Source organism: Microcebus murinus, chromosome 2, assembly GCF_040939455.1.
Source record: "Microcebus murinus isolate Inina chromosome 2, M.murinus_Inina_mat1.0, whole genome shotgun sequence".
Classification (NCBI taxonomy): domain Eukaryota; kingdom Metazoa; phylum Chordata; class Mammalia; order Primates; family Cheirogaleidae; genus Microcebus; species Microcebus murinus.
This window is the reverse complement of record NC_134105.1, coordinates 6,290,836-6,318,309: the sequence shown is the minus strand read 5'-3', so window position 1 is coordinate 6,318,309 and position 27,474 is coordinate 6,290,836. Positions and strand designations below refer to the sequence as shown.

Here is a 27,474-nt window from a genome sequence, read left to right as displayed (position 1 = left end):
AGACTTTTCTGGGAGAATGAAGCGAGACAGAGAAGGTCGTGCCATTGACATGCTCTGACAGTATCTATGAGACTTCCCATCCCTCTCCCTTTTGTTCATGTAGCTGATCACTGGGGAATGAGTTGGGGATTGTGTAACATGGGAGCACGATCTGTGACACCTGTCGTGATGAATGTTTTCCCCTCCCTCCCCTTCTCGCCCAGGCCATCCGTGTATTAGGGCTTTTAGGGGCTTTGGATCCCTACAAGCACAAGGTGAACATCGGCATGATTGACCAGTCCCGGGACGCCTCTGCGGTCAGCCTATCAGAATCCAAGTCAAGTCAGGATTCCTGTAAGTTGAGGAGAACCATGAGAGTGTTGCTAGGTTCTGAGTCACAGAGCCCTCACTGGCCGTGTGTAGGAAGAGTCCTCGGCAGGATAATTATGAAATCATAGGATATTGGCTCATTTAGCAACTTTTGAGTGAAAGTAGTAGTTGAATTCCTACAGGGATTCTGCTGCCCAGCATGGCCAGAGTCCTCATGTCTGTCCAGATTCTCTGTCAAGGGTGGACAGTCTAAGTCTGCACTATTTTTGGTGCCAGTGCAAGAGATATAAATTACCATGCCATCTCCACTGTTCATACCTCTTTCTTTGTTGGTGCCTCTTTGATGTTTTTTATTTCCATAGCACTCAAGGAAGAGGATAGGATTGATTCTTCCTGGTTTAATTGATAGGGAAACGGGAGGTAAGGTAATGCTCAGGGGCATTAAAAAACTAGTAGTAATCAGAAATTAAGGGCTTGTTTTTATGTCAAGTGTTCTCGCCCTGGAGCCCCATTGCCTCATTGCGCTTCATTGTCTTTTTTGTTTTTTTAAGTTTTGTTTATTTTTAATTGACACAGGAAGAAGGGATTGGGGAGAGGTTGGTCAACAGGTACAAAGTTATAATTGGATAGAAGGAACAAGTTTTGGTGTTCTGTTGCCCATTGCCTTTTGACAAGCAGCCTGAGAGAGTAGGGTAGGGGATGGGAATGCAGCAGAGTATTCTAGACTTAGCCCCTACGGGCCTGTTTCTGAAAGTGAAAGTTCAGCAGTGGCTCTCCCAACTGTCCCAGCAAAATGTTATTTCCCCAAAATAAAATAATTTATTTCTAAACTCTGTAGATGAATCATATTGCTTCCAGTTTCTTCTTCCTTCTGTGTATTAGGGAGGTGTGCCTGTGCTGTGATCCTGTCAGACTCATGGCCATCAAGTTTAGGGCCTGAGCCATGTCCCTCTGTGTTCTTCCTTAATCACAGTGCTAGTCAGCCAGTCTCTTGACCTTTTGTAGTCTCACCCTCCTCTCTGCACTCTTAATACCCCCACATCCCCATCAGAGTTCTTGAGATCCATGTTGTTCAGGTCAGGGAGCATTGGCCTACCAATTTGTCTGAATTCCTTAGGGGGACCAGTCAGCTGCTGAACAGATGTTTGCCTAATTTAATTCCCTTCACTTTCTTTTGGGGGACTAATTATTTTTATTGATGGTTTCACCTACAGAGTTGCAAACTGTAATGGTAAGAATCTAAGTTAAATATAGCCATCTAAAGAAAACATAGAACAGCCAAAAACTGTTTAGTCCTTGATAGTGAGAGCTTATACATTGGTTCCTAACGGACCCTGTATTCCCAATGGTGTTAGAACATACCAGGGAGACATACGTGAATGCTGTTGTATGTCACAGGATTTTTTGTTTGTTAACAACGCTTTGCCTAAAGTTAGAGTTGTGTCATATATCTCTCATGACTCTCTCCATCATTTGTCCTAGCTGACTACAGCACCAGTGAGATGCTGGTCAACATGGGAAACCTACCTCTGGATGAGTTCTACCCAGCTGTGTCCATGGTGGCCCTGATGCGGATCTTCCGAGACCAGTCCCTCTCTCACCATCACACGATGGTTGTCCAGGCCATCACCTTTATCTTCAAGTCACTGGGACTCAAGTGCGTGCAGTTCCTGCCCCAGGTCATGCCCACATTCCTTAATGTCATTCGGGTCTGTGACGGGGCCATCCGGGAAGTAAGTATCTAAAACCCCAGTCCTTGTTCCTCTCTGCTCTGTACCACACATGCACAGAAAGTCCACCTGTGCCTCAGCTTCCTAATGGTGCATTCCACTTGCCATTGAACCTAATACCTTCCTCCCCCTTCGTGGCTAACACCTAAGTGTACAATCAGCTTGGTTTAATTTCCTGGCTTATCCCCTTAAGATGGCTAATAGATGAGTGGCCTACGTGAGGGAGGGACCACATTGTTATTCTGAGTGATCTAGAGTAAAATTCAGCTGTAGAAGTTCCCACAGTTTGGATTTCTGATTTAAGTAATACATTTTTAGTGAAAGTTCTATGTAGGTGAAGTTGCATACTTCTTACTGGATCTCATAACATCATTTTGTCCCATTATTATTGATCCTAACTTTGAGTGTATGGTTAAGTTGGTATCTGTCAGACCTCTGCATTGTAAAGTTACCTTTTTTCCTTTGTTATTAATAAGTAATCTGTGGGGTGACACTTTGAGACTGTGACTATCCTATTCCTCAGCCACCTTTTTTTTTTAATTTATTTTTATTTTTTTTTATTTCGGCATATTATGGGGTACAGATTTTAAGGTTTCAATAAATGCCCTTTCCCTCCCTCCCCCCACAAGTCTGAGTTTCCAGCATGACCATCCCCCAGATGGTGCACATCTCACTCATTATATATGTATATACCCGTCCCCCGCCCCCCTGCCCAATACCCTATTACTGTAGTACTTATGTGTCCACTTAGGTGCTGCTCAGCCTCAGCCACCTTTTACCCAGTGATTTTAGCATCCGTTGATAATCTTTGCCTGAATCAGTTATCACACTGGTGGTTGCAAAACGATGACTCTAGTTTTGTCATTCCTTCTCCTTTTATTAGTTGGTATTTTTCTGTAAAGAGGAATTTTCTCCTCATCTCCCTTTTCTCTCTTGCTCTTTTTTGTTTCTTTAAACCACAGAATATGCAAAGTGGTTGCACGATTACTGTACCACTACCAACAGCAAATCCACTAAATAAAATTCAAGGTGGTTTTGTAGTTCCTCTTGTTCTTAAAATACAATCTACTAGGGGTGTACAGTATACCGAGTACTGTTTATAAAACATGTTGAATTAATTATTTTTCCCTCTGTGATCATATTATCAACTCGAGGTACATTCAGACGATAGATAAATATTATTAAGATCTTTTTATAAATCGTATTTTCTGGCTGGGCACAGTATTTCATGCCTATAATTCTAGCACTTTGGGAGGCCAGAGTGGGAGGATCACTTGAAGCCAGGAGTTCAAGGCCAGCCTGAGGAACAGGGTGAGACCACTGTCTCTACAAAAAATTCAAAGAAAAATCAGCCAGACATGGTAGCATGTACCCATAGTCCCAGCTACTTGGGAGGCTGAGGCAGGAGGATCACTTGAGCCCAAGAGTTTGCAGTGAGTTATGATGATGATATTATGCTCTAGCCCAGGTAACACTGTCTGGAAAAAAGAAAGAAAGAAATTTTATTTTCTAGCTTTGTGTCTGGCATATAGAAGTGCAATTTATATGTATGTATTGTATTTATAACCATCAACCTCGTTGAATTCTTATTAATTATAGTAATTTACCTGTAAATCCTCCCAGGTTTTTCCTCTAGATAATCATGTATATATGGTCTGGATAAAAGAAAACGGTAGTTTTGTTTTTTCTTTTTAATCTGTAAACCACGTATTACTTTTCCTTACTGTGTCACTGAAACCTCCACTACAGTGTTGATTAAACACAGTGATGGTGGAAATCGTTAACTTTGTTTCTGGTTTTAATGGGACTACTATTAAGATTTTACCACTAAATATAGTATTTGCTGTAGGTTTTTGGTAGATAACTTTTTTTTTTCTTTTGAGACAGAGTCTTGCTCTGTCGCCCTGGGCAGAGTGCAGTGGAGCTCACTGCAAACTCAAACTCCTGGGCTCAAGCAGTCCTCCTGCCTCAGCCTCCCCAGTAGCTAGCACTATAGGCATGTGCCACCATGCCCAGCTGATTTCTTCTATTTTAGTTGAGACAAGGTCTCTTGCTCAGGATGATGGCAAAGTCCTGACTTCAAGAAATCCTCCTGCCTCAGCCTCCCAGAGTGTTAGGATTACAGGCCTGAGCCACTGCACCTGGCCTGTTTGGCTTTTGTGTTTCTTCTTGAGATAGTTTTGGTTATAGTTTTCTAAGAAACTATTCATTTTATCTAAATGATAGAATTTGTTGGTATGAAGTTGTTCACACTATTATATTTTAATTTCGTGCTAGAGATTAGTGATAGTGTTTTTCTCTTTCAAAAAACCAGCTCTCACCTTTGTTGATCTTTTTTGATCTTTGGTTTCTATTTCATTAAAATCTTTATTATTATTTTCTTCTTTCTACTTTTAAAAATGTTTCCTTATTGATGCATAATATTTATACATATTTATGGGGTATGTGTGATGTTTTGTTACATGTGTAGAATGTGTAATGATCAAGTCAGGGTATTTAGAATATCCACCACCTTGATTCTTTGTCATTTCTAAGTGTTAGGAACACGTCAAGTCCTCTATTCTAGCTATTTCAAAATACACATATGTCTGCCATCAAACATTAGAACTTACTCCTTCTATCTAACTGTATGTTTGTACCCATTAACTAACCTCTCTTCATCCTTGTTCCCCCACCCTTTCCAGCCTCTGGTTACTATCATTTTACTCTCTACTTCCATGACATCAACTTTTTTACCTCCAACATGTGAGTGAGAACATGCAGTATTTGTCTTTCCATGCCTGACTTATTCCACTTAACATAGTGGCCTCCAATTACATCCATGTTGCTGCAAATGACAGGATTTCATTCTTTTTTATGGCCGAATGGTGTTCCATAGTGTATATATAACACATTTTCTTTATCCATTCATCTGTGGATGGACACTCTGGTTGAGTCCGTATCTTTGCTACTGTGAAGAGTGCTGCAGTAGTCATGGGGAGCCATGTATCCCTTGATATACTGATTTCCTTTCCTTTGGATACATAGCCAGTATTGGGATTGCTGGATCATGTAGTAGTTCTGTTTTTAGTTTTTTGTGAAATCTCTATACTGTTCTCCATATGTCTGTACCAATTTACATTCCCACCAACAGTGTACAAGAGTTCCATTTTCTCCACATCCTTGCCACCATCTCTTATTTTTTTGTTTATTCTAACAAGGTAAGACAATATCTCATTGTGGTTTTGATTTGCATTTCTCTGATGATTAGTAACATTGAGCATTTTTTCATATACCTGTTAGCCATTTGTATGTCTATTCAGGTCCTTTGTCCACTCTCTAATGGAATTATTTGGGTTTTTCCTGTTGAGTTTTTTAGGTTTTTTTTTTTTTTTGAGACAGAGTCTCACTTTGTTGGCTGGGCTAGAGTGCCATGGCATCAGCCTAGCTCACAGCAACCTCAAACTCCTGGGCTCAAGCAATCCTGCTGCCTTAGCCTCTGAAGTAGCTGGCACTACAGGCATGCACCACCATGCCTGGCTAATTTTTTCTGTATATTTTTAGTTGTCCAGCTAATTTCTTTCTATTTTTTTAGTAGAGACAGGGTCTCGCTCTTGCTCAGACTGGTCTTGAACTCCTGAGCTCAAACGATCCTCTTGCCTTGGCCTCCCGAAGTGCTAGGATTACAGGCATGAGCCACTGCTCCCGGCCTCCTGTTGCATTTTTTGAGCTCCTTGTGTGTTCTGGATATTAGTCCCTTATCAGATGAATAGTTTGCAAATATTTTCTCCCATTCAACAGATTGTCTCTTCACTCTGTTGATTGTTTCCTTTGCTACGCAGAAGAATTTTAGTTTAATATAGTCCCTTTTGTTTTCATTGCCTATGCTTTTGAGGTCTTAGCCATAAAATCTTTCCCTTGTTTTTCTCCTAATAGTTCTACAGTTTCAGGTCTTACATTTAAACCATTTTGAGTTGATTTTTGTATACAGTGAGAGGGGTCTAGTTTCATGCTTCTGCATATGGATATCCAGTTCCCAGCACTGTTTATTGAAGAGGGTATCCTTTCCCCATTATATGTTCTTGGCCCATTTGTTGAAATCAGTAGGCTGTAAATGTGTAGATTTATTTCTGTGTTTTCTGTTCTGTTCCATTGGTCTGTGTGTCTTTTTATAGCAATACCATGCTATTTTGGTTATTTTAGCCTTGTAATATATTTTGAAATCACGTAGTACAATGCCTCCAGCTTAGTTCTTTTGCTTAGGATTGCTTTGGCTATTCGGGCTCTTTTGGTTTCATAAAAATTTTAAGATTTTTTTTTTCTGTTTCTATGAAAAATGTCATTGGTATTTTAATATGGATTGCATTGAATCCGTAGATTGTTTTTCTGCTTTTTTTTTTTAATTCTTATGTTGGAATGTTAGCTCATTGTAAGTTTTTATTCTTTTCTAATGTAATCTGTTAAGGCTATAAATTTTACTCCAAGTATTATTTGGCTGCTTTCTAAAAATTTTTAAAGGTTTATTGTTCAGATCCCAGAGCAGATTAAAAAAATACAAAAGTTTTAGAAATACTTTATTAAGATGAGATTTACATACCATAAAATTCACTCTTAAGCTTAAGTATAAAATCCATTGATTTCTAATATATTTACAGAGTTACACAATCATCACTAGCAATGTAATTTTAGAAAATTTCCATCATCCCAGCAAGAAACCTGCTCATTTGCAATCAGTCATTTTCCATTTCTATCCCATCCTTAGGCAACCACTAATCTACTTTTTATCTCTATAGATTTGCCTTTTCTGGACATTTCATATAATTGGTATCATAGAATATATGGTATTTTGTGTCTGGCTTCTTTCACTAAACATACTACTTTTGAGATTTGTCCATGTTATGACATGCATCAGTAGTTCATTCCTCTTTTATTTCTCAATAGTGATATAGTATTTTCATTATTGTTCAAAAGTGTTTTCCAGTATTTGTTATGATTTCTTTTTTTACCCTTGAGTTACTTAGAACTGAGTATTTTATTTGCAAATTTATAGGGTTTTAAATTTCTTTTTGATATTGATTTCTAACTTAATTGCATTGTGTTTATGATTCTTTGATGTTTGCTGAAACTTCTTTAATGGTCTTGTGCTTGATTGATTTTCATAATTATTTCCTGTGTGCTTGAGAATAGTGTGTATTTGCTAATGTTATGCATAGGGGGGTAAATTAAATCTTTTATCAGTATGCAATGACCCTTCATCTTTAATAATACCTTAAAATTCATTTTACCAAATACTAATATAGCTACACCAATTTTTTTTGAGGTATGTGTTTTTTTCTATTCTTTTACTTTCAACTGTCTTATGACTTTCTGTTTTAGAAGAGTTTCTTGTAAATATAATATAGCTAGATTATCTTTTTAATCTAATTTAAAAATCTTAGTCTTTTTAATAAGTGAACCTAGTCCAATTGCATTTATCGTGATTGCTGATATATTTGGATTTATTAGTGCTTCCTTTTGGTCCTGCCATGTCTATTTGTCTTTTCTGTCTTTTTTAGGGACTTGATTGAGCTTTTTTTTTTTTTTAATCTTTGGCCTTCTTATTGTCCACCTTTAATTTTCAAAAATGTTTTGTAATATTTCAATCATAAATGAAAACAGACAACCTGTTGTATTAGATTCTCATATACCCATCAGCAAGTATCAGCATTTTGTTGGTTTGGTTTGATTTGTTACACCCTACCACATGTGCTTAACCTCCCCTCCCACCTACACACACATTTCTCAAGCATTTTAAAGTAAATTCTAGATATCATATTAATTTTTTCCATATAACTGCAATATGATTACAACACTTATAAAACTAACAATAATTCCTTAATATCATTTAATACCCATCCTTCAAATATCCTTGTTTGTCTTAAAAATGTCTTTTTCCATTTGGTTTATTCAAATCAGAATCCAAATAAAGTCTGCATTGGGTTGATATATCTAATTTTTTTCTATTCTCTTTTCTCTCTGATTTTTTTTTTCCATGTCATATATCTGTGAAAGAAACCAAGTCATGTGTCCTATTTCCCATTCTGGATTTGGCTGATGATATCTTCAAGGTGTCCTAACTTCTTACAAGCCAGTGAGATTTAGAGGCTTGATTAGTGTCAGATTCTATTCTTTTTGGCAAGAAGTACTTCATTGGTGGTACTGTATACCTTCTATTCCAATGTTTAGTAAGCACATTATTTTCTAGATGATCCACTGCTATTGAAGTGTAGGTTAATCAGTGGGGTTGGTTGTTGTAATCCTGATCCATTCTTTATAAAGGTCCCCATCAGCCCTTCTCATGATCATTTTAGTGTTCGTTGATGGTTGTTTCCTAGATCCATTATTTGATTAGGGACTGAAAAATTGCAGTTTTCTATTTTTCCTTCTGGATTTAATAGCTAGAAATTTCTTTAGAAATAAAGAACTTAGTGTAATCAACTATTTAATTTGAAGTATGTAGATCATGCAGGAAAAGCAGAATGCATGATTCTTTTCCTTTTTTTCATCAATAGCTGAAGGGAGGAGTTTTATTCTAAACCTTTGTTGTTGTTTTTTTTAATTTTACAGGATTCTAGGCAGGCATAAGTATGTAAGTCACATGATATTTTGGCAAAGGCCAACTCCACCCTGGTACTGCTTGTGCCAGAATCCATAGCTTCTTAGTCAGATCCATATCATTTCTGTGTAGACCTAGTAAAAAGCTCACCATATTTTGGGAGGCCAGGTTGGGTTTTAAGTATTTAACTGCCTTCCTCCTGATATTTAGTGCAAGTGCACTGAGCCTGACTTTAGAGAGTCCTTTACCTGTCACTAGTCAACTCCACACAGCCGCAGGAAGACAGCACATCCAAGGAAGAGTGGGACTAAGTTCTCTTGTAGCTTTCACTGGGTGATTTGACCTGGCAGTCAAAATTGATGATCATTGCTCAGTGAACCCTTAAAGATCAGTCTGCATTTCTAGTGTGGGTCTGTGTAATAAAGAATTTGGCCAATCTTTCTTCCTGTTTCCTGGGAGGTTACCTCTAAACCCTTGAAATTTCCTGAGTAATAGGAGTGTCTTTGCTATTCATGGTGGGCCCGCACAGAAGCCATGTCTCAGGCAAGATAAAACGGTGGACACCTCTCTTTATTAATTAATTTATCAGGTTTTTTTAAATAATGAGTGAAATCCCTAGCAACCTTTCAAAGATGACCCAGGCACCACCACCCCTATCCCCCAACCCACCCCTGTACCTTAGAGTATCATTATGAACGAACTCATGGACTTACATATTTTTACATATATATATATAGAGAGAGAGAGAGAGATTGATCAATCTGATATGTGGTTCTATTCATTGCAGACACCGTTCTTTTTCACAATCTAATTATCCCAATCAACATGATTGTTGGATCTTTTTTATGAAGTCAGGTAGACTTTCTTGCTTTCTGTCAGAAAGAAGTTACTCCAAGTACTTTTCACTCTAGCCTAGCAGAGCCACTTCCAAGGAGCTCTGGTTCTTTTAGTGAGAATACATATATACATGTATTTTGTATATATATCAATCGTAAATGACCAATAGTAGTTAGTATTAACAATAAGATTACTGTGGGCCAGGCTTGGTGGCTTACTCCCATAATCCCAGCACTTTAGGAGGCTGAGGTTGCTGGAGGCCAGAAGTTCAAGATCAGCCTGGGCAACATGGTAATACAGCCTCCCCTTGCCCCAATATCTACCAAAAAAAAAAAAAATTACTGAGTTTAAGGCCTTTTTTTGCAATTTGTTGGTGCTTTTAGGATGTGTCCTACTAGAGGTATACAACCAAAATACTGTGTTTAAAGTCACTTGAAATTATTCCTCTTTGATGATGCAACCAACTTGGTTTATAGTTAAACTCATTTGGTTTTATTTATTTTCAATTTTTAGAATTTTCTTTTGAGTTTTAAAAAATTTAACTTTATTTTATTTATGTAAAACATTAACATGGTTCCAGAGCCAAAACTGTAAAATAAGATATATCCAGATAAGTCTAGCTTCTTTCTCCATCCTTATCCCTTGTTTCTTCCTTCCTGTATTATTTCCTACTGTTGTTATAACAAATGACCACACATTTAGTGGTTTAAAACAACATGAGGCCGGGCGTGGTGGCTCACGCCTGTAATCCTAGCACTCTGAGGCCAAGGCAGGGGGATGGCTCAAGGTCAGGAGTTCAGAACCAGCCTGAGCAAGAGCAAGACCCTGTCTCTACTATAAATAGAAAGAAATTAATTGGCCAACTAAAAATATACAGAAAAAATGAGCTGGGCATGGTGGCACATGCCTATAGTCCCAGGTACTCGGGAGGCTGAGGCAAAAGGATCGCTTGAGCCCAGGAGTTTGAAGTTGCTATGAACAAGGCTGACACCATGGCACTCTAGCCCAGGCAACAGAGTAAGACTCTGTCTCAAAAAAAGGGAAAGAAATTGGCCAAATAAAAATATATAGAAAAAATTAGCTGGGCATGGTGGTGCATGCTTGTAGTCCCAGCTACTCGGGAGGCTGAGGCAGTAGGATTGCTTGAGCCCAGGAGTTTGAGGTTGCTGTGAGCTAAGCTGACACCATGGCACTCTAGCCTGGGCAACAGAGTGAGACTCTGTCAAAAAAAAAAAACAAACACACACACACAAATATATTATCTTATAGCTCTATAGGTTGTAAATCCATCGCAGATCTCAGTGGACTACATACAGGTGTTGATAGGGTAACATTCCTGTCTGGAAGCTCTAGGAGGGAATCTGTATCCTTGCTTTTTCTAGCTTCTAGAAGGCCCTGCATTCCTTGGCCCCTTTCCTCTGCCTTCTAAGTCAGCAACGTTGTACCCCTCTCATCCCTCAGATCTTCCTCTCTGACCACTGTCAGGAAAGATTCTCTACTTTTAAGGACTCACGTGATTAGACTGGGCCTATCCAAATAATCTAGAATAATCTCTCATCTGAAGGTCCTGAACCTTAATAATAGCCTCAGAATTCCACTTTGCCATGCGCAGTAACATATTCATAGGGCCTGGGGCTTAGGGTGTAGATTTCTTTGGGGTACTTTTATTCTGTCTTCTGTACTTCCCCCTAAGTAACCATTTTTATAAGTTTTTAAATTGATCTTTTCATTATTTATTTTTTAAAAATATAAGGAAATATACATTCCTTGCACATTCTTTACTCAGAAGATAACATAATATAAACAATTGGTTCTGAACCTTGCTTTTTTTCACTTAACAACATAGTCTGGAGTTCATGTCATAGCAGTTTATTTGAGTTTTTCATTCCTTTATACAGTTACATGGTACTTCTGTTGACAGATATTTGTGTTTTTTCCAGTCTTTTGCTATTTTTTTTTTTTTTTTGAGACAGAGTCTCACTTTGTTGCCCAGGCTAGAGTGAGTGCCGTGGCATCAGCCTAGCTCACAGCAACCTCAAACTAACTCCTGCATTCAAGCAATCCTGCTGCCTCAGCCTCCTGAGTAGCTCGGACTACAGGCATGCGCCACCATGCCCAGCTAATTTTTGTCTATATATATATTAGTTGGCCAATTAATTTCTTTCTATTTATAGTAGAGACGGAGTCTCACTCTTGCTCAGGCTGGTTTTGAACTCCTGACCTCGAGCAATCCGCCCATCTCTGCCTCCCAGAGTGCTAGGATTACAGGCGTGAGCCACCATGCCCGGCCTAGTCTTTTGCTATTTAAAATAATCCTGCACTGAAAAGCTTTGTGCATACATCATTTTCACCTATTTTTCTCTTTTACTTGGGTTCACTTTTTATATTTAGATCTTTGAGCTCTTTGGAATATCTCCCAGTATACAGTATGAGTAACAAATCCAATTTTATCTTTTTCACCCTTAAAATTTTGACTTACTAGGCCGGGCGCGGTGGCTCACGCCTGTAATCCTAGCACTTTGGGAGGCCGAGGCGGGCGGATCGATCAAGGTCAGGAGTTCAAAACCAGCCTGAGCGAGACCCCGTCTCTACCAAAAATAGAAAGAAATTAATTGACCAACTAAAAATATATATACAAAAAATTAGCCGGGCATGGTGGCGCATGCCTGTAGTCCCAGCTACTCGGGAGGCTGAGGCAGCAGGATCGCTTGAGCCCAGGAGTTTGAGGTTGCTGTGAGCTAGGCTGACGCCACGGCACTCACTCTAGCCTGGACAACAAAGCGAGACTCTGTCTCAAAAAAAAAATAAAAAAAAAAAAATAAAAAAAAAAAATTTTTGACTTACATACCTAATGTAACAAAGTCTAAAATTAATATCTCCATCTTTTCCCTGAATAGTATATGAAACTTAGAATAATTGTTCAAACCATCTTCTTTTCTTCTTATGTAGTATTTCACTTTTTTTTTTACCACCAAATTAGACATTATTAGTATTGTTTTATGCAGTATTTGTTTATATTCATCCACACTTGACATTTTATTGCTCATCATTCCATCCGCCATGTCAGAGCGTACTTCTAGGACCATTTTTCTTCTTCCTGAGGCTAATTCCTTTTATGAGCATTCTCTCTTTTTTTTTTTTCCTTTTTTTTTTTTTTTGAGACAGAGTCTCACTTTGTTGCCCAGGCTAGAGTGAGTGCAGTGGCATCAGCCTAGCTCACAGTAACCTCAAACTCCTGGGCTCAAGCAACCCTTCTGCCTCAGCCTCCCAAGTAGCTGGGACTACAGGCATGCACCACCATGCCCGGCTAATTTTTTCTATATATATTAGTTGGCCAATTAATTTCTTTCTATTTATAGTAGACACGGGGGTCTCGCTGTTGCTTAGGCTGGTTTCGAACTCCTGACCTCGAGCAATCCACGCGCCTCTGCCTCCCAGAGTGCTAGGATTACAGGCGTGAGCCACCGTGCCCGGCCTATCTTATGAGCATTCATTGAAGTAAATTCTCTGTTTTTGTTTATCTGAACAAGTCTTTGTTTCACTCTCTTTTTAAACCTTTAGCCAAGAATATGATACTAGGTTCTCCTGCACCTGTAGGTATTATCTCACTGTTTCTGACTTCTCTTTGTTGCTGTTGAGAAATCATGGTTCCTTTTTACTTAGTCCTTCTTTCTCTGTGGCTGTTTCGCAGATCTTCTCATTGTTTTTCTTGTCCTGGAGCTTCACTATTGTGTATCATGGGGATTTCTTTTGTAAGCAAAGTCTCCTGTTTGAGACTTGTAGGGCTTCCTGAATCTGAGGATTGATATCTTTCATCAGTTCTTAAGACATTCTTGTCTGTTACCCTTTTTGAATATTGCCCTTCTATACTTCTATTTTTTTCTTCTAGAATTCTGATTAGACAAGTTAGAGCTTCTCACTCTTTCCTTAATTTCTCTTAGTTTTTTGTTCATATTTTTCTTTCTTTTTTTTTGAGACAGAATCTCATTCTGTTGCCCAGGCCAGAGGGCTGTGGCTGTGGCGAATGCCACAATGCCTGGCTAATTTTTTTCTCTTTTTAATATAGACTCTCACTCTTGCTCAGGTTGGTCTTGAATTCCTGAGCTCAAGTGATCCCTCTACCTCGGCCTCACAAAGTGCTAGGATTACAGGCGTGAGCCACTGTGCCCAGCCCTTGTTCATATTTTTCATCTTTCTGAGTGTGTGTGTGTGTGTGTGTGTGTGTGTATTAGTTTTTTTGGATTTGTTTTGTTTTGTTTTGTTCACAGGACAGTTACCTGAACCAGAATAGGTTCAGAGAGACTCCCCACATTCTGGATATTTATTCACATCCATTTTCTGTTTACTGATTCTTCAACTATGTCTTTTTTTCCCCCTGTGATTGAGTTTTTAGTTTCAACTACATTATATTTCTTTAAGTTATATTAGGTTATTTCACATATGCCTAGTATTTTTTGGTGGTATTTTATTCTTTACCAATTTTTTTTATTCCCACTTTTATTTCTTTAAGCATTATAAGTAGACTTATTTATATTTTTTATCTAATAATTCCATTATACATAAAATCCTTAATAGGTCTAATTCTGTTGTTTATTATTCCTACTAAGTCATGCGTATAGTGGTCTATTTCCTCATTTGTTTTATAATTTTGGATCATATATTCCACTGGGTTTTCCCTGGAGCAATACTAGAAAATCTGCTCTGAATTTGCATCTCCCCAGAGAGGATGTGTATGCATTTGCTTCTGCCAGGTGATCCAGCAGAATTTTAAATTAATTCTTGAATTAGAGTTTCCCAGGCCACACAGGTAGTTAAACCCATAAAGCCATAGGAGAGTGGGCCTGAAATTGCAACCTCTTAGGGGAGACTTTCTTCTACCTAGACCCCACATTAAAACTGACAAATTTCTTTGTCTCCTTTTGCCAGTGGACAGATTTTATTTATTTATTTATTTTTGTAACTCACCATTTCTCTTAATATGTAGTCCTTTGAAGGTCTGGCTTTATGTGGGAGGTTTCAAAGTTTCTATCCTAATAATCTAATAATCAGATTTGTCTTTTATGCATTCATTTTTTAGACTTTTCATAGTGGGGAGTTTGGGAGGAGATGTAGTCCATCATATTTTTAGGAGGAAAAGTATGTGTTCTTTTAAAACACTCATGTTCAGGGGAAGGAAGAAAAAAAGCTTGTGAAAGAATCTAAGGGAGAAGAAAAGAGGTGGCTGCTTGAGCTCTCTACTAAGGACTGAGGCACTTGCCTGTCTGCCATGCTTGGGTGGCTACTCCTTATGAAGCGGCCATTCCCTAATTGCACCTAATAAAATGGCACTAAGGACCAGGAGGCTTGTTTGTTTCCTCTTTCTGCCTTGTGGTTTGCTCTGACTTCTCTGCCATCTCCATTGCCTTGCTTTTCCTCCGATGTAGATTTTTGCCTGCTTTCAGGTTTTGCATAATAAAAATTTAGCTGAAGAACCTTTATATTTAGAGTCTCATGTCCCTCGATCTCTGTAGTATTCTTTTTATAGGAACCATTTCACAAAAACTGTGAGCAGTGATTCAGTGGGGGTAAGGGAGACAGGAGATAGGTAGGGATGGCTCTACTGAGTCAAACCTGTGCCAACCAGTAACCTGGCTCTAACCACCTTAGAAGCCATTGACATCCCTGTCATTAGGGAATCAGTCCAAATTCTTCTTTGAGACCAATCTTGTATGTCCTATAAATTTACCTGTTGAGGTGATATATATCATAAGTCCATTACTCACTATTTGAAATAACACTTTTAACTTATCCTCAACTTACCTACCTTTCAAAATGTGGTTATGAATGAAAAACTATATATGTTCATCTCTAAATTATCCTTATTAATGGAAACAAGCAAAGGCATAGAGAGCTGTAAAAATTTGGGGGACAAAATGTGATTTGCTACTTAATGCTGACATGTAATGCTATCTGATGATCATGGAGAATAAAACCACATCTTAAAGACAAGTCTTTAACCTGGAAAGTGGTTGAAATTTCCCTTACCCATGCCATCCTTAATTCCCGGTTTTATTTAGTAGATGGCATCTCTTCTTACACTTAAGGTACCAATCTAAATAGAATCTCCTTATCCTGTCCCTTCCCCAATTTGCTTGCTATTTTGGCTCATAATTTCTTAGAAACACAATTATTTAAGGCCTATTAATTGAGTTAATTACTACAATTTAGTTGTAGAACCCATAATCAATGCCAGGTGTGGTGGCTCACACCTGTAATCCCAGCAATTTGACAGGCTGAGGCGGGAAGATTGCTAGAGGTCAGGAGTTTGATACCAGCCTGGGCAACAGAACAAGGCCCTGTCTCTAAAAAAGAAATAAATAAATAAGAAAAATGATCTGGGCCTGAAATCCCAGCTACTTGGGAGGTTGAGGCAGGAGGAATGCTTTAGTCCAGGAGTCCAAGGCTAGAGTGAGCTATGATTAATACCACTGCAGTATAGCCTGGTAACAGAGTGAGACCCTATCTCTAAAAATAATAAAATGCCCATAATCAAGAGTCAGCTGTATGTGTTTTAGAAAGTGTTAGTGGTAATTAATTAGGGCTAAATAAACAAAAGGTACATTTACAGTTGATTAAAGATTTCATGTCCATTTTTAAGTCTGTAGCAACTCCAGAGATCTTTGAATGGCAGTTGATATTCATTGAGCACTGAACAGTGTTCACGTCCCTGTTCTAATGCTTTACGTGTATTATCCCGTTTAATCTTTACAAGTTTATAAGATAAGTACTGTTATCTGCATTTTCCCACTGAAGAGGCTGGGCACAGGGAGGCTAAATGATGGTCACAAAGCTAATAGATGTAGCTCAAAACACCTGGTCTGGCCCCAGAGCACCTACTATGCAGTAACTGGCTCACCTGATATATAAAGCCCCAGACAGTGGTTTTTAGCCCCCATTGCCAATCACCCCCACAGGCTTTAAGTCTGAGTCTTTGAAACATACTCTCAGTAATTGGGATGCTGGGATGCAACAATTCCACAGTTGTGTGTATTCGTTCACATGGACTTTGGTAAGCCCGGGAGTTCTGTGTCCTTCACAATGCCAACTTGTTGACCTCTTGTCTGTTTCAGTTTTTGTTCCAGCAGCTGGGAATGCTGGTGTCCTTTGTGAAGAGCCACATCAGACCTTATATGGATGAAATAGTCACCCTCATGAGAGTGAGTAGAAGTTAATGCTTTGGTCTGTTCATCCATGTTTGGGTCAAGGAAAGCTCAGAAGTAAGTTTGGATAACGTGGACATCTTTTTCATGGGTCATTGTAGAGCCGTTACAACCGGAGTATAGAAAGTAGAGCAAGATAGGCCACCGGATTCTGAGGGAGAGGAGGGGCTGTCGCTCCAGGCTCCCAGGTACAGACGTACAAGGTGTGAAGTCTGAAGAGGAATCCTGAATAATTGTCTGTTCTCACACACAGCAAAGCAATTTCACTTTAATATCACAACAGTGCTTTTCCGTTCCCATGGAAGCCCTCTTCCTTACTGCTCATAAAACCACAGCCTGTGGCCGGGCGCGGTGGCTCACGCCTGTAATCCTAGCACTTTGGGAGGCCGAGGCGGGTGGATTGCTCAAGGTCAGGAGTTCGAAACCAGCCTGAGTGAGACCCCGTCTCTACCAAAAATAGAAAGAAATTAATTGACCAACTAAAAAATATATATACAAAAAATTAACCGGGCATGGTGGCGCATGCCTGTAGTCCCAGCTACTCAGGAGGCTGAGGCAGAAGGACCGCTGAGCCCAGGAGATTGAGGTTACTGTGAGCCAGGCTGACGCCACGGCACTCACTCTAGCCTGGGCAACAAAGTGAGACTCTGTCTCAAAAAAAAAAAAAAAAACCACAGCCTGAAGAGGGGACAGGAGATTAGGTTTTCCTGGGGCTGTTAAATATGACAGACTCCTGTCAGGCTCTGAGGAACAAGGGGAGGCTTTATCCTGCTACCTCTAAAAGCATGAATGTTGCCTTCTGACTATAGTGGCACAGGAGAGAAGACTCAGGTCTCAGGGTTTTATAATATGCATTAGCAGGTGCCAGAAGACATCCCATTGATGGCAATATCACTTTTCCTACTGTTCTATGTAATTTAAATGTTTCTGTTGGGAAGGTTGCTTTGCAGAAATGGCAAGTTTTTAAAGAGTTGGAGGAGGATTTCTCTTCTTACACACCAGGCCTTTGTAGTTAGTGTGGAGGATGCAGGAGAGCTAAAATCCAAATGGCTAGCTTTAAAACTGGAACTTCCCAGCACCTGGGTCTCTGAGCTGAGAAACTCCTACATGCATAAATAATTCAAAGCTGCTCTGTTCCCTAACTCCTGCCACAGAGGCCTCTGTACAAGGAAGATTTCAGCAGAATGCTAAAGAGCCCAGTGGCTGGTCTTGGGGGGAGGGGTAGGAGGAAGCAGCATACTCATGGTTGGGAGCTGAAGTAACCTGTTATTCCTCCAGAAAAGACCAAACACAGGCATATGATATGACCATGTTACAGTCATCTCAGGGTTCTCAGCAAAACACCAGGGATTTGAGGCAGGAGCCTCATGAAATTCAGCTTTTGCTCGCCCCAGGTAGAGAAGGTGCAGGGGGCCTCCCGTTGGCTGCTGGTGCTGGGCGTTTTAATGAGCTCCCCCGAGCCCAGGAAGAAAATAGTCTGAACAGTGATCCATCCAGCTGGCATCCCTCGAAAGGCAGCCTGGCTTCTTTGAGGTAGAGCACCCACACGAGGAGCTAATGATAATAAAGTTGCAGGGTGGGCAGGCTTTCTCTAAAGAAGCCAGAGTGTCATCCAAGTGAATGAACATCAGACAAATTGTGGAGTCCATAAAATCTGCAATGTTTCTTTGGAAAAGCTTTTTATCTAGAGAACATAGCTTTTTCAGAGAGAGAATACTTCTCTCCAAGTAGAAAGAAAATAAGTTTTACCAACATCTTCTATTAATAGTATGGTTTTTATTTTCTAAACAGACTATCTTTCTAAAAAGCCTTTCATCCAAGGAATTATCCTTATTTTTATTGACTTATACTTTGGATGGTTTAGGGCCCCCAGGGTATTATTAATATTCATGTGTTGCCATCATTAGTAGGGTTTCTGTTATCATTAAATCTTCTACTGTGGAAGTTTTAAGGAAGGTAATGGGCAACTATATTTTTTAATTCATTTGAATTGACAGCTTTTCCTGGAGTCAGAAGTGTGGACTAGTAGTTTGCCTTATAGTACCAAGGCAGGATATCTAGCCAATTACCAAGTTTTTGTTTTAGTAACTTATGTGGAATACAGTCATGTGGGTGTAGAAAAGTGCTCATTTTGTGGCACTGTCCAGGACTGATGGGTAGATTTTGTGGGGGACAATTGTCAGATGCTATCTAACAAAGTCTAAACCCAGAAAAGGCAGGAAATCTTGACAACACGGGATTCGCCCTCTAGTAGAGATTGGATGGTACCAAAGTATTCATCTTAGACCACTTCAGAGCTCTTAGAGTGACTTAGATTTAGTCATCTGTTCATTCTGTAAACATGTGTTTGAATGGCTAGAATATTCTAAATGCTCTCATATATTCTAGGAATACAGAGGTGACTCAGAGATTTCTTGCCCTTAAATAGCCTACAGTCTAGTAGAGGGAGGATGGCCAAGCAAATTAAGTATACAGGTACTAGGAAAGAGAAGTGTAAAGGCACCCAAAGTGGATCATGGAAGGACAACAGGAAAGCCTGCACAGGAGAAGTGAGGCTCAACCAGGTCTAGAAAGATTGAAAGGGCTTAACTGAGCAGGAAATGGGAAGCCAGGTGTGGTGGCTCACACCAGTGGTCCCAGCTATTTGGGAGACTGAGGTGAGAGGATTGCTTGAGCTCAGGAGTTGGAGATCAGCCTGGGCAACGTAGCAAGGCTCCATCACTTAAAAAAAAAAAATTAAAAACAAACAAAAATATTCATTTCCTGAAGTAGTACAGTTAAAAAAAAAAAGGCGGAGAAGGTTGGGTCCGAGGCAAAGGAAGCAGCACAAACAAAGCACAGAGGAGTGAGGTAGCTGGGTACCTCTGGGAAGATGCAGCTGAATTTGTTCAGTATGGCCGTGACATAGGGTAGGATACAAAAAGGGCCTGCATAGAGGAGGCTGGTGTGAAGTTCATCTTGGGGCAGAATATGCTCACTACATTTTTGCTTCTTTCTGGCCATCTAAATTCCTTGACTCACATTTCAGCAGAAGGGTACCTGACTAAGCTTCTCTGCCTCCTCCCTCTTTACAGGAATTCTGGGTTATGAACACCTCAATCCAGAGCACGATCATTCTCCTCATTGAGCAAATCGTGGTAGCTCTTGGGGGTGAATTTAAACTCTACCTGCCCCAGCTGATCCCGCATATGCTGCGCGTCTTCATGCATGACAACAGCCCAGGCCGCATTGTTTCCATCAAGGTGAGTCACTCGGGACATCCTCTGGAAGGATTTTCAGCTTCCCACAGAGCCCTGTTCTGAGTAGCAGGTTGAGGCCCACTCCACAGGACCGAATACCAGTACTTGATATGTGCAATTTGCAGTGTACAGAATGTTTATAATTCTCTCTTGATTATACTTATGTTTCATAGCTCCTTTAATGGATTAATCTTGGTCAGTGTTTTATCTCAGACCAATTTTCTCTATTATCCAGCAGCTGATTCCTTATCATTTGAAATAAGCTCAGAGAAAGCAAAGTAATACATAAACAAATAAAATGGGGGTGAAAAAAGTGCAATCAAATGAATATAATTCAAGGCCACTTAATAAAGGCTTCTCAGAGTCCCCACATAACTTTGAATTAATCCATACTATCACTGCTTTCCACATCCTTAGATACTTGAAACCTGACTGTATTTTGTTCATTGCCATGCTCTTGTTCCCTTTTACAGTTGTTGGCTGCAATCCAGCTGTTTGGTGCCAACCTGGATGACTATTTGCATTTGTTGTTGCCTCCTATTGTGAAGTTGTTTGATGCCCCTGAAGTTCCACTGCCTTCCCGAAAGTAAGCACCTGCCCTTTGGGACTAAGGATCATTAAGCTTTTAATGTTTTGTAGAAAATATATTTTTCTTAAGTTCCCAGGCTATCTTTCTGATTTTTTGTTATTTCAACTCCCATTATTTTAGTCTAGAAATGCCCTAGGTTTATGGAAACCGTAACTGTCCCCATCCCACTGGATTATATGCTGGCTCTGTGTCACCCAGAATACCTCAGAAGCCATTCATTCCCATTCCTTCTCTTACTCCGAGATTGTGTGTTAGCCGTTACTACATGCTGGTGATTGTTGTAGGGCAGCATTAGAGACAGTGGACCGCCTGACGGAGTCCCTGGACTTCACTGACTACGCCTCCCGCATCATTCACCCTATTGTTCGAACTCTGGATCAGAGCCCAGAACTGCGTTCCACAGCCATGGACACTTTGTCTTCACTTGTCTTTCAGCTGGGGAAGAAGGTAAGACAGGAGTTCTAAACAGATGGGTACTCTTCTGCCTTATTTGGGAAGTGAACTTTGTCCATGAGCCACTCTATGTTTTAGTCTAGTCTAAGGTCTCAGCTACCATCAGAGAACGTGGAATTATTTGCCAGCCATCTGTGTGGGCTAAGTGCTATTCTGGGGATAACATAGTAACCAGAATAAAGTCCTTGCTCTCATGGAGCTTCCATTCCAATGAGGCAAAGCAAATAAACACAGTTGTCTCATAAGAGCTATGGCTGTAAGTGGAGAGAAATGCTATTTGTTATTTATTTTTTAAGAATTTTTTTCTTTTTATTGTTATCTTGACTTTTTAAATTCACCAGAGGAGAGAAATACTGTTTACTTAAGGTAGACAGAGAAAACTTCTCTCATCAGTTGACATTTGAGAAGAGATCTAAATAAAATGAAGTCCTAATCCCAGAGAGTTGGATGAAGGCAGAAGAAATAGCATCTCCAAAGGTTGAGATGTCAGCTTGCTTGAAGAGTTCAAGGCACAGCAAGAGAACAGTGTGACATCAGAGGAGTGGGCAAGGGGAAGTGTTTGGAGTTAAGATGATGGAGATAAGGTGGGATGAGGGTAGAGCCTAGATTTTGTAGGCCATTGCTTCTCAAACATGATTCCTGGGCAAACAGTATCAGTATCTATGTACCCGGAAACCTGCTAGAAATGCACATTCTTGGAGGCCTCCCCTCACACCTTTTGAATCACAAGTTCTCCAGGTGATTCTGATGCCTGCTAGAACTTGCAGATCACTGTTGTGGGTGATTGTAAGTTCTTTGGCTTTTACTCTGAACAAGACTGGATAGTCTTTGCAGGATTTTGAACACAGAAAAAATATGGCGTGGCATGATATATTAAAATGGTGACTCTCAATGCTGTGTGAAAGCATAGGCTGTGGGGGCAGGGACTGTGAAGAGGCCATCATAGTAAGGCACGTGGAAGATGATGGGACTTGGACTAGGGTTATGGCAGTGGGTGGTAGAGAGGGATTCTTCTGAATGCAGCAGAGCCAGGCACAAACCCAGAAGAAATGGCTATAACACAGTTGGGGTTTCCTATCCTTTTTTCTACTCTCTAAAGTAATGGTTTCTGATCTCTTCCACCTCCTCTTTTATAGTACCAAATTTTCATTCCAATGGTGAATAAAGTTCTGGTGCGACACCGAATCAACCATCAGCGCTATGATGTGCTCATCTGCAGAATTGTCAAGGTGAACTTCACTTCCTTTCTGTTTTGAAGTACCCCATTGTCTTTACTATTTGGTATTCTTGTAATCTTAGCTATGAGAGTATATCTAGCCTTTTAGCTCTAAACTAGGGATTGGCAAACTTTTTCTATAAAGATAGTAAATTTTTTCAGCGTTGTAGGCTAAGTGGTGTCTGTTACAACTGCTTGGCCAGAGAGCAGCCATAGGCAGTGTGTGAATGATGAACCCAGCTGCATTCCAGTAACACTATGGACAAATAAAATTTGCTTCTCATAATCTTCTTGCATTGCAAAATATTAATCTTCTTTTAATTTTTTTTCCAACCATTTAGTGGTATAAAAACCATTCTTTCGGCCGGGCATGGTGGCTCACGCCTGTAATCTTAGCACTCTGGGAGGCTGAGGCGGGAGGATCGTTTGAGCTCAGGAGTTTGAGGCCAGCCTGAGCAAGAGTGAGACCCCGTCTCTACTAAAAATAGAAAGAAATTAGCTGGACAACTAAAAATATATAGAAAAAATTAGCCAGGCATGGTGGTGCATGCCTATAGTCCCAGCTACTCGGGAGGCTGAGGCAGTAGCATTGCTTGAGCCCAGGAGTTGTTGGAGGTTGCTGTGAGCTAGGCTAACGCCATGGCACTCTAACCCAGGCAACAGAGTAAAACTGTTTCAAAAAAAAAAAAAAAAACATTCTTCACCCTTGGGCCATAGAAAAAACAGGCGGGGGGGGTGGTATTTGTTGCCTTTGCTCTGAACACTTCTTTGCTCATGGTTGTTTGATCTTTGCTCATGGTTGTGTGGTTACATGCTTGCATTACTGTCAGTGCTTGATAGTACCAGCAAAGACTGGTCCCTGGTAGGGGATTCATCCCACCCGTGGCTCATTTTGTCTATATGTTTTCTAAACTGGGAGCATCTAGTGGAGTTGCATGTGTTTTCTATACATGTCTGGTTGTAGGGATACACCCTTGCTGATGAAGAGGAGGACCCTTTGATTTACCAGCATCGAATGCTTAGGAGTGGCCAAGGGGATGCGTTGGCTAGTGGACCAGTAGAAACGGGACCCATGAAGAAACTGCACGTCAGCACCATCAACCTCCAAAAGGCAAGTCCGTTGTTTCCGGGGAACTAGGGAAGAAGAGCTCTGCTGTTCTCTCCTGTTCAAGACTTTCAGCTGTTGCTACCTTCAGTTTAAACCAACAAAATTCCAGCCCAAGTATTTTTCTGGAAATCTAGATACCATGAACACAGGTCCTTTGTCTTTCTACACATGTCCAAGTGGTAATTTTTTTTAATTAGAGAAAAAGTAGAGAACAAAGTGTTCTTTTGTGCTTCCTTATAACTTTGATAGTAGAACCTTTTGTTGCAAATAACGTTCTCATTTTTTATATGAATGGAGCAAAGCTCCTTAGCATTGAGATTGCAACCTCTTTAAAACGGTGTTTTTCAAGTTTCTCAAACTCACTGGGCTTACCAATTGCTGAAGATTTCCAATGCAGGCAGTCTGAGGGCGGGGCTGATATTTTGTGTTTCTGACAAGCTCCCAGTTAATGCAATGCTGCTGGTCCATGGTCCACACTTTGGGTATTGAGGTTTTAGATCCTTGCAGGTAATTACCAAATTGTCTCTGCTGACCAAAGCCTGGGCTGTGACCAGCTCTTCATTAGATATGCGACCAGCCAGCCACCTAAAAACAGGTAGTTTGAGAGCTTCTCTAGTGAATCTAAATAGAATAATCATAGTTGCTTCACTAACTTTTAAATAAATGTACCAGGTCTCATGTTTTCCACACTTTCCATTAGTCTTTAGTGCTTCTGGTGGCAGTAAGCAGTTCCCAGTTTGGATTTCAACATGGTGTTCTTCATGTATTAGCAGCTGACCCACAGCAGCTACACTCCACATGTAACCGCAGATAGAGGTAAAGAACTCTGGGCAGGTCTGTGTCCCAGTTGACTTGTTCTCTTCTTTTGGCCAAGCCCATGAAGATTTGAACACAGTCCTATGTGTGTGTGTGCTCCCACCCAGCTTCAGCATGCTGGGGCTTTATTACTGACTATTGTGTCAGAGACTTTACCCACACAGCTAGCAAGTGACCACTGCTGAGAAATATTTGCTGATTTAAGACGGAGCTAACAAAATATTCCTGGGTCAGGAGTGATGCTTCTTTACCTCTGGAGATTTGTAACTGCTAGTCTGAGACTTTAGGAGGAAGGAAAAGGCCATCAGTCACCTGGTGTTCCCAGGCAGTCATGGAGGCCACCCTGCTGACTCCTCACACTTGAGGGAGGGGCCCGGCAAGGAGGCCAGATGCACATTTCCACCCTGATGTTTTCAGCCTGACTAGGTTCAGAATGTCCTTCCAAGCAGGCAGCTGTCCACTCTGCTTTAGAGCTTTGTTCTGTCTATTTTAGGAAATTTCCCAGTAGTCTAGTTTGCTTCCAGGAGGTTTTGCTTTCTACCCAGGACTTGGAAAAAATAAGCATAAACCTTGCCACACAGATGAAAGAAAGACTCTGTAGTTTATCTCACCTGAGAGAATAGATCAAGTTCAAAAACCCTAAACAAAATCCTCCACAGCTGACTCTCAGATCTATTTCATCAAAAAGCAAATTGTGCTTCCACATAGTTATGTAATGATAATTAAGGATTGGTGTATTTATCAGTTTAACCAGCTTTCAAAACACCAGTTTGTCATCTCAGTCACCATTCTATTGGCTATGCCAATATAGGATTTACATGATACAGATAAAAACCATTTTTTGTACCTCTAGAATGCCTTCCAGAGTTTTCAGTAGCTTTACTGTCTTATGACAATCTATTTGGGCTTCACAGTGAATAGGCTGGCGTTCCTTGAACATATACCAACATCAGCAGATGTGGATAGACAGCAGGAGATTGGCTGGTGTTTACACAATTATCATAGAACCCAGAAAACTGAGAGTTGATTTTTTCCTTTTTATTTATTCCCATTTTACAGATGAGGAAATTATTATGTTTTAAAGAGCCAGGGGAAAGGTCCACATGGGGGACTTGGCGTATTTGATAGATCAAGCTATAATTTTTTGAAGACCCATTTACTGCCATTTATCAAATAGTAACAACAATGATAACAAAAACAACTAACATTTGTTATGTGCTTACCACATGTCAGGCACTGTTGTAGAGCACTTCATGCATATTAACTGATTTAATTGTCATGGTGACCCAATGAGTTAGGTGCTATCATTGCTGTCCCCATTTTATAGATGTGGACCTTGAGTAACTGAAAGTTTAAATAATTTGCCCAGTGTCAGCTAGTCAATGTGGGAGCCAGGATTTGACCTAGCTAGCGTGACTCTAGAGCCCACTCCCTTCCCTTAATCACTGTGCTGAATTCTCTCTTCCTTTCCCACGCCCAACCAACCTCATATCGTTAGAGGGAGAAAGAAATTAGTAGTACTTCCTTGTTTATATCCAACTTTTTTTTTTCCGGAGACAAGAGTCTCACTCTATTGCCCAGGGTAGAGTGCCATGGCATCAGCCTAGCTCACAGCAACCTCAAACTCCTGGGCTCAAGCAATCCTCCTGCCTCAGCCTCCCAAGCAGCTAGGACAACAAGTGTGCACCATCACACCCAGCTATTTTTTTCTATTTTTTGTATTTTCGTATTTTTTTCTATTTTTTGCTCTTGCTCAGACTGGTCTTGAACTCCTGACTTCAAGCGATCCTCCTGCCTCGGCCTCCCAGAGTACTAAGATTATAGGCATGAGCCACTGCACCCAGCCTGTGTCCAACTTTTTTTTTTCTCTTTCTTTTTTTTTTTTTTTTATTTTCCATTAGAGTAAATTTTGGATATCCAACTTTTAAAGTGCTTTGTAATATTATGCAGCTACACACAGATCCAATGTAAAAGTAAGAAGCCAGAAATACATGGGCAGAAAGGGACTTGATGTTCCCATTTCACCCAATAGAGCAAAGTCTAAAAGTTGAGTCATTGGCTGGGTGCGGTGGCTCATGCCTGAAATCCTAGCACTCTGGGAGGTGGAGGCAGGAGGATCGCTCAAGCTCAGGAGTTCAAGACCAGCCTGTGCAAGAGTGAGACTCTGTCTCTACTAAAAATAGAAAGAAATTAGCTGGACAACTAAAAATATATAGGAAAAATTAGCCGGGCATGGTGGCACATGCCTGTAGTCCCAACTACTCAGGAGGTTGAGGCAGGAGGATCTCTTGAGCTCAGGAGTCTGAGGTTGCTGTGAGCTAGGCTGCCACTACAGCACTCTAGCCCAGACGACAGAGCAAGACTCTGTCTCAAAAAAAAAAAGTTGAATCATTGGTATGTCATCTAACTCTTCCTTCTCATTCTCATTATGTTGTCAGTGGTAATTATTTAGTTTGTGTCTTATAACATCTTTACTTCAGTTTTTAACATAAAATAATAATTGTTTATATAATGCCGCTCATTGGTAACTCTTCAGAAGCAGCAGCAAATCTCCAGTTTATCCCAGGGAGGTGATGGTTAAGTTGTTGATGAGGAGGTGGTCGTGTTACTCTGTTTTGTGTGATATAAAGGAAAGAGCTGAGGCTGGGTAATTTGTAAAGATAAAAGATTTATTTGGCTCAAAATTCTACTGACTCTTCAAGAAGCATGATGCCATCTTCCGGTGAGGGCTTCAGGGAACTTCCAGTTGAGGCAGAAGGTGAAGGGGGAGCAGGCGTGTCACACTGCAAGAAGCAGCAAGAGAGGAAGGAGGAGGTGCCAGGCTCCCTTAAACAACCAGCTTTGACATGAACTCATAAAGTGAGAACTGACTCATTATTGCCAGGAGGGTGCAAAGCCATTCATGAGGGATCTGCCCCCATGACCCAGACACCTCCCACCGGGCCCCACCTGCAACAATGGGGAATCAAATTTCTTTCTTTGTTTTTTTTTGAGGGAATCAAATTTCAACATGAGATTTGGAGGGGCCAGATATGCAACTATATCAGTAGCGTAGCACATGGGGGTCTCTTCACTCCCTGGACCACTTCACTAGTTCACAGTTTGAGAACTTCTGCTCTAACTTACACAATTTCCCCAGTTTAGGGAGGATCGACATGTCTGTTCTAGAAAAATATTTATTTATTTATTTATTTTTTGAGACAGAGTCTCGCTTTGTTGTCCAGGCTAGAGTGAGTGCCATGGCGTCAGCCTAGCTCACAGCAACCTCAAACTCCTGGGCTCCAGCGATCCTTCTGCCTCAGCCTCCCGAGTAGCTGGGACTACAGGCATGCGCCACCATGCCCGGCTAATTTTTTATATACATATCAGTTGGCCAATTAATATCTTTCTATTTATAGTAGAGA

At 40.4% G+C, this 27,474-nt stretch overlaps 1 protein-coding gene across 1 annotated transcript in view; it reads left to right on the top strand.

Annotated features, from left to right (window-relative positions):
- Window positions 1–27,474, top strand: part of MTOR (mechanistic target of rapamycin kinase) — a 145,501-nt gene that overhangs the window by 25,408 nt on the left and 92,619 nt on the right. The window contains exons 18-25 of the mRNA XM_012791400.3: window positions 204–333; window positions 1,792–2,042; window positions 16,560–16,646; window positions 19,724–19,891; window positions 20,362–20,474; window positions 20,762–20,924; window positions 22,067–22,159; window positions 23,111–23,257. Of these exons, the coding sequence (XP_012646854.2) occupies window positions 204–333; window positions 1,792–2,042; window positions 16,560–16,646; window positions 19,724–19,891; window positions 20,362–20,474; window positions 20,762–20,924; window positions 22,067–22,159; window positions 23,111–23,257 (1,152 nt within the window). The remainder of the gene's footprint in view (window positions 1–203; window positions 334–1,791; window positions 2,043–16,559; window positions 16,647–19,723; window positions 19,892–20,361; window positions 20,475–20,761; window positions 20,925–22,066; window positions 22,160–23,110; window positions 23,258–27,474) is intronic.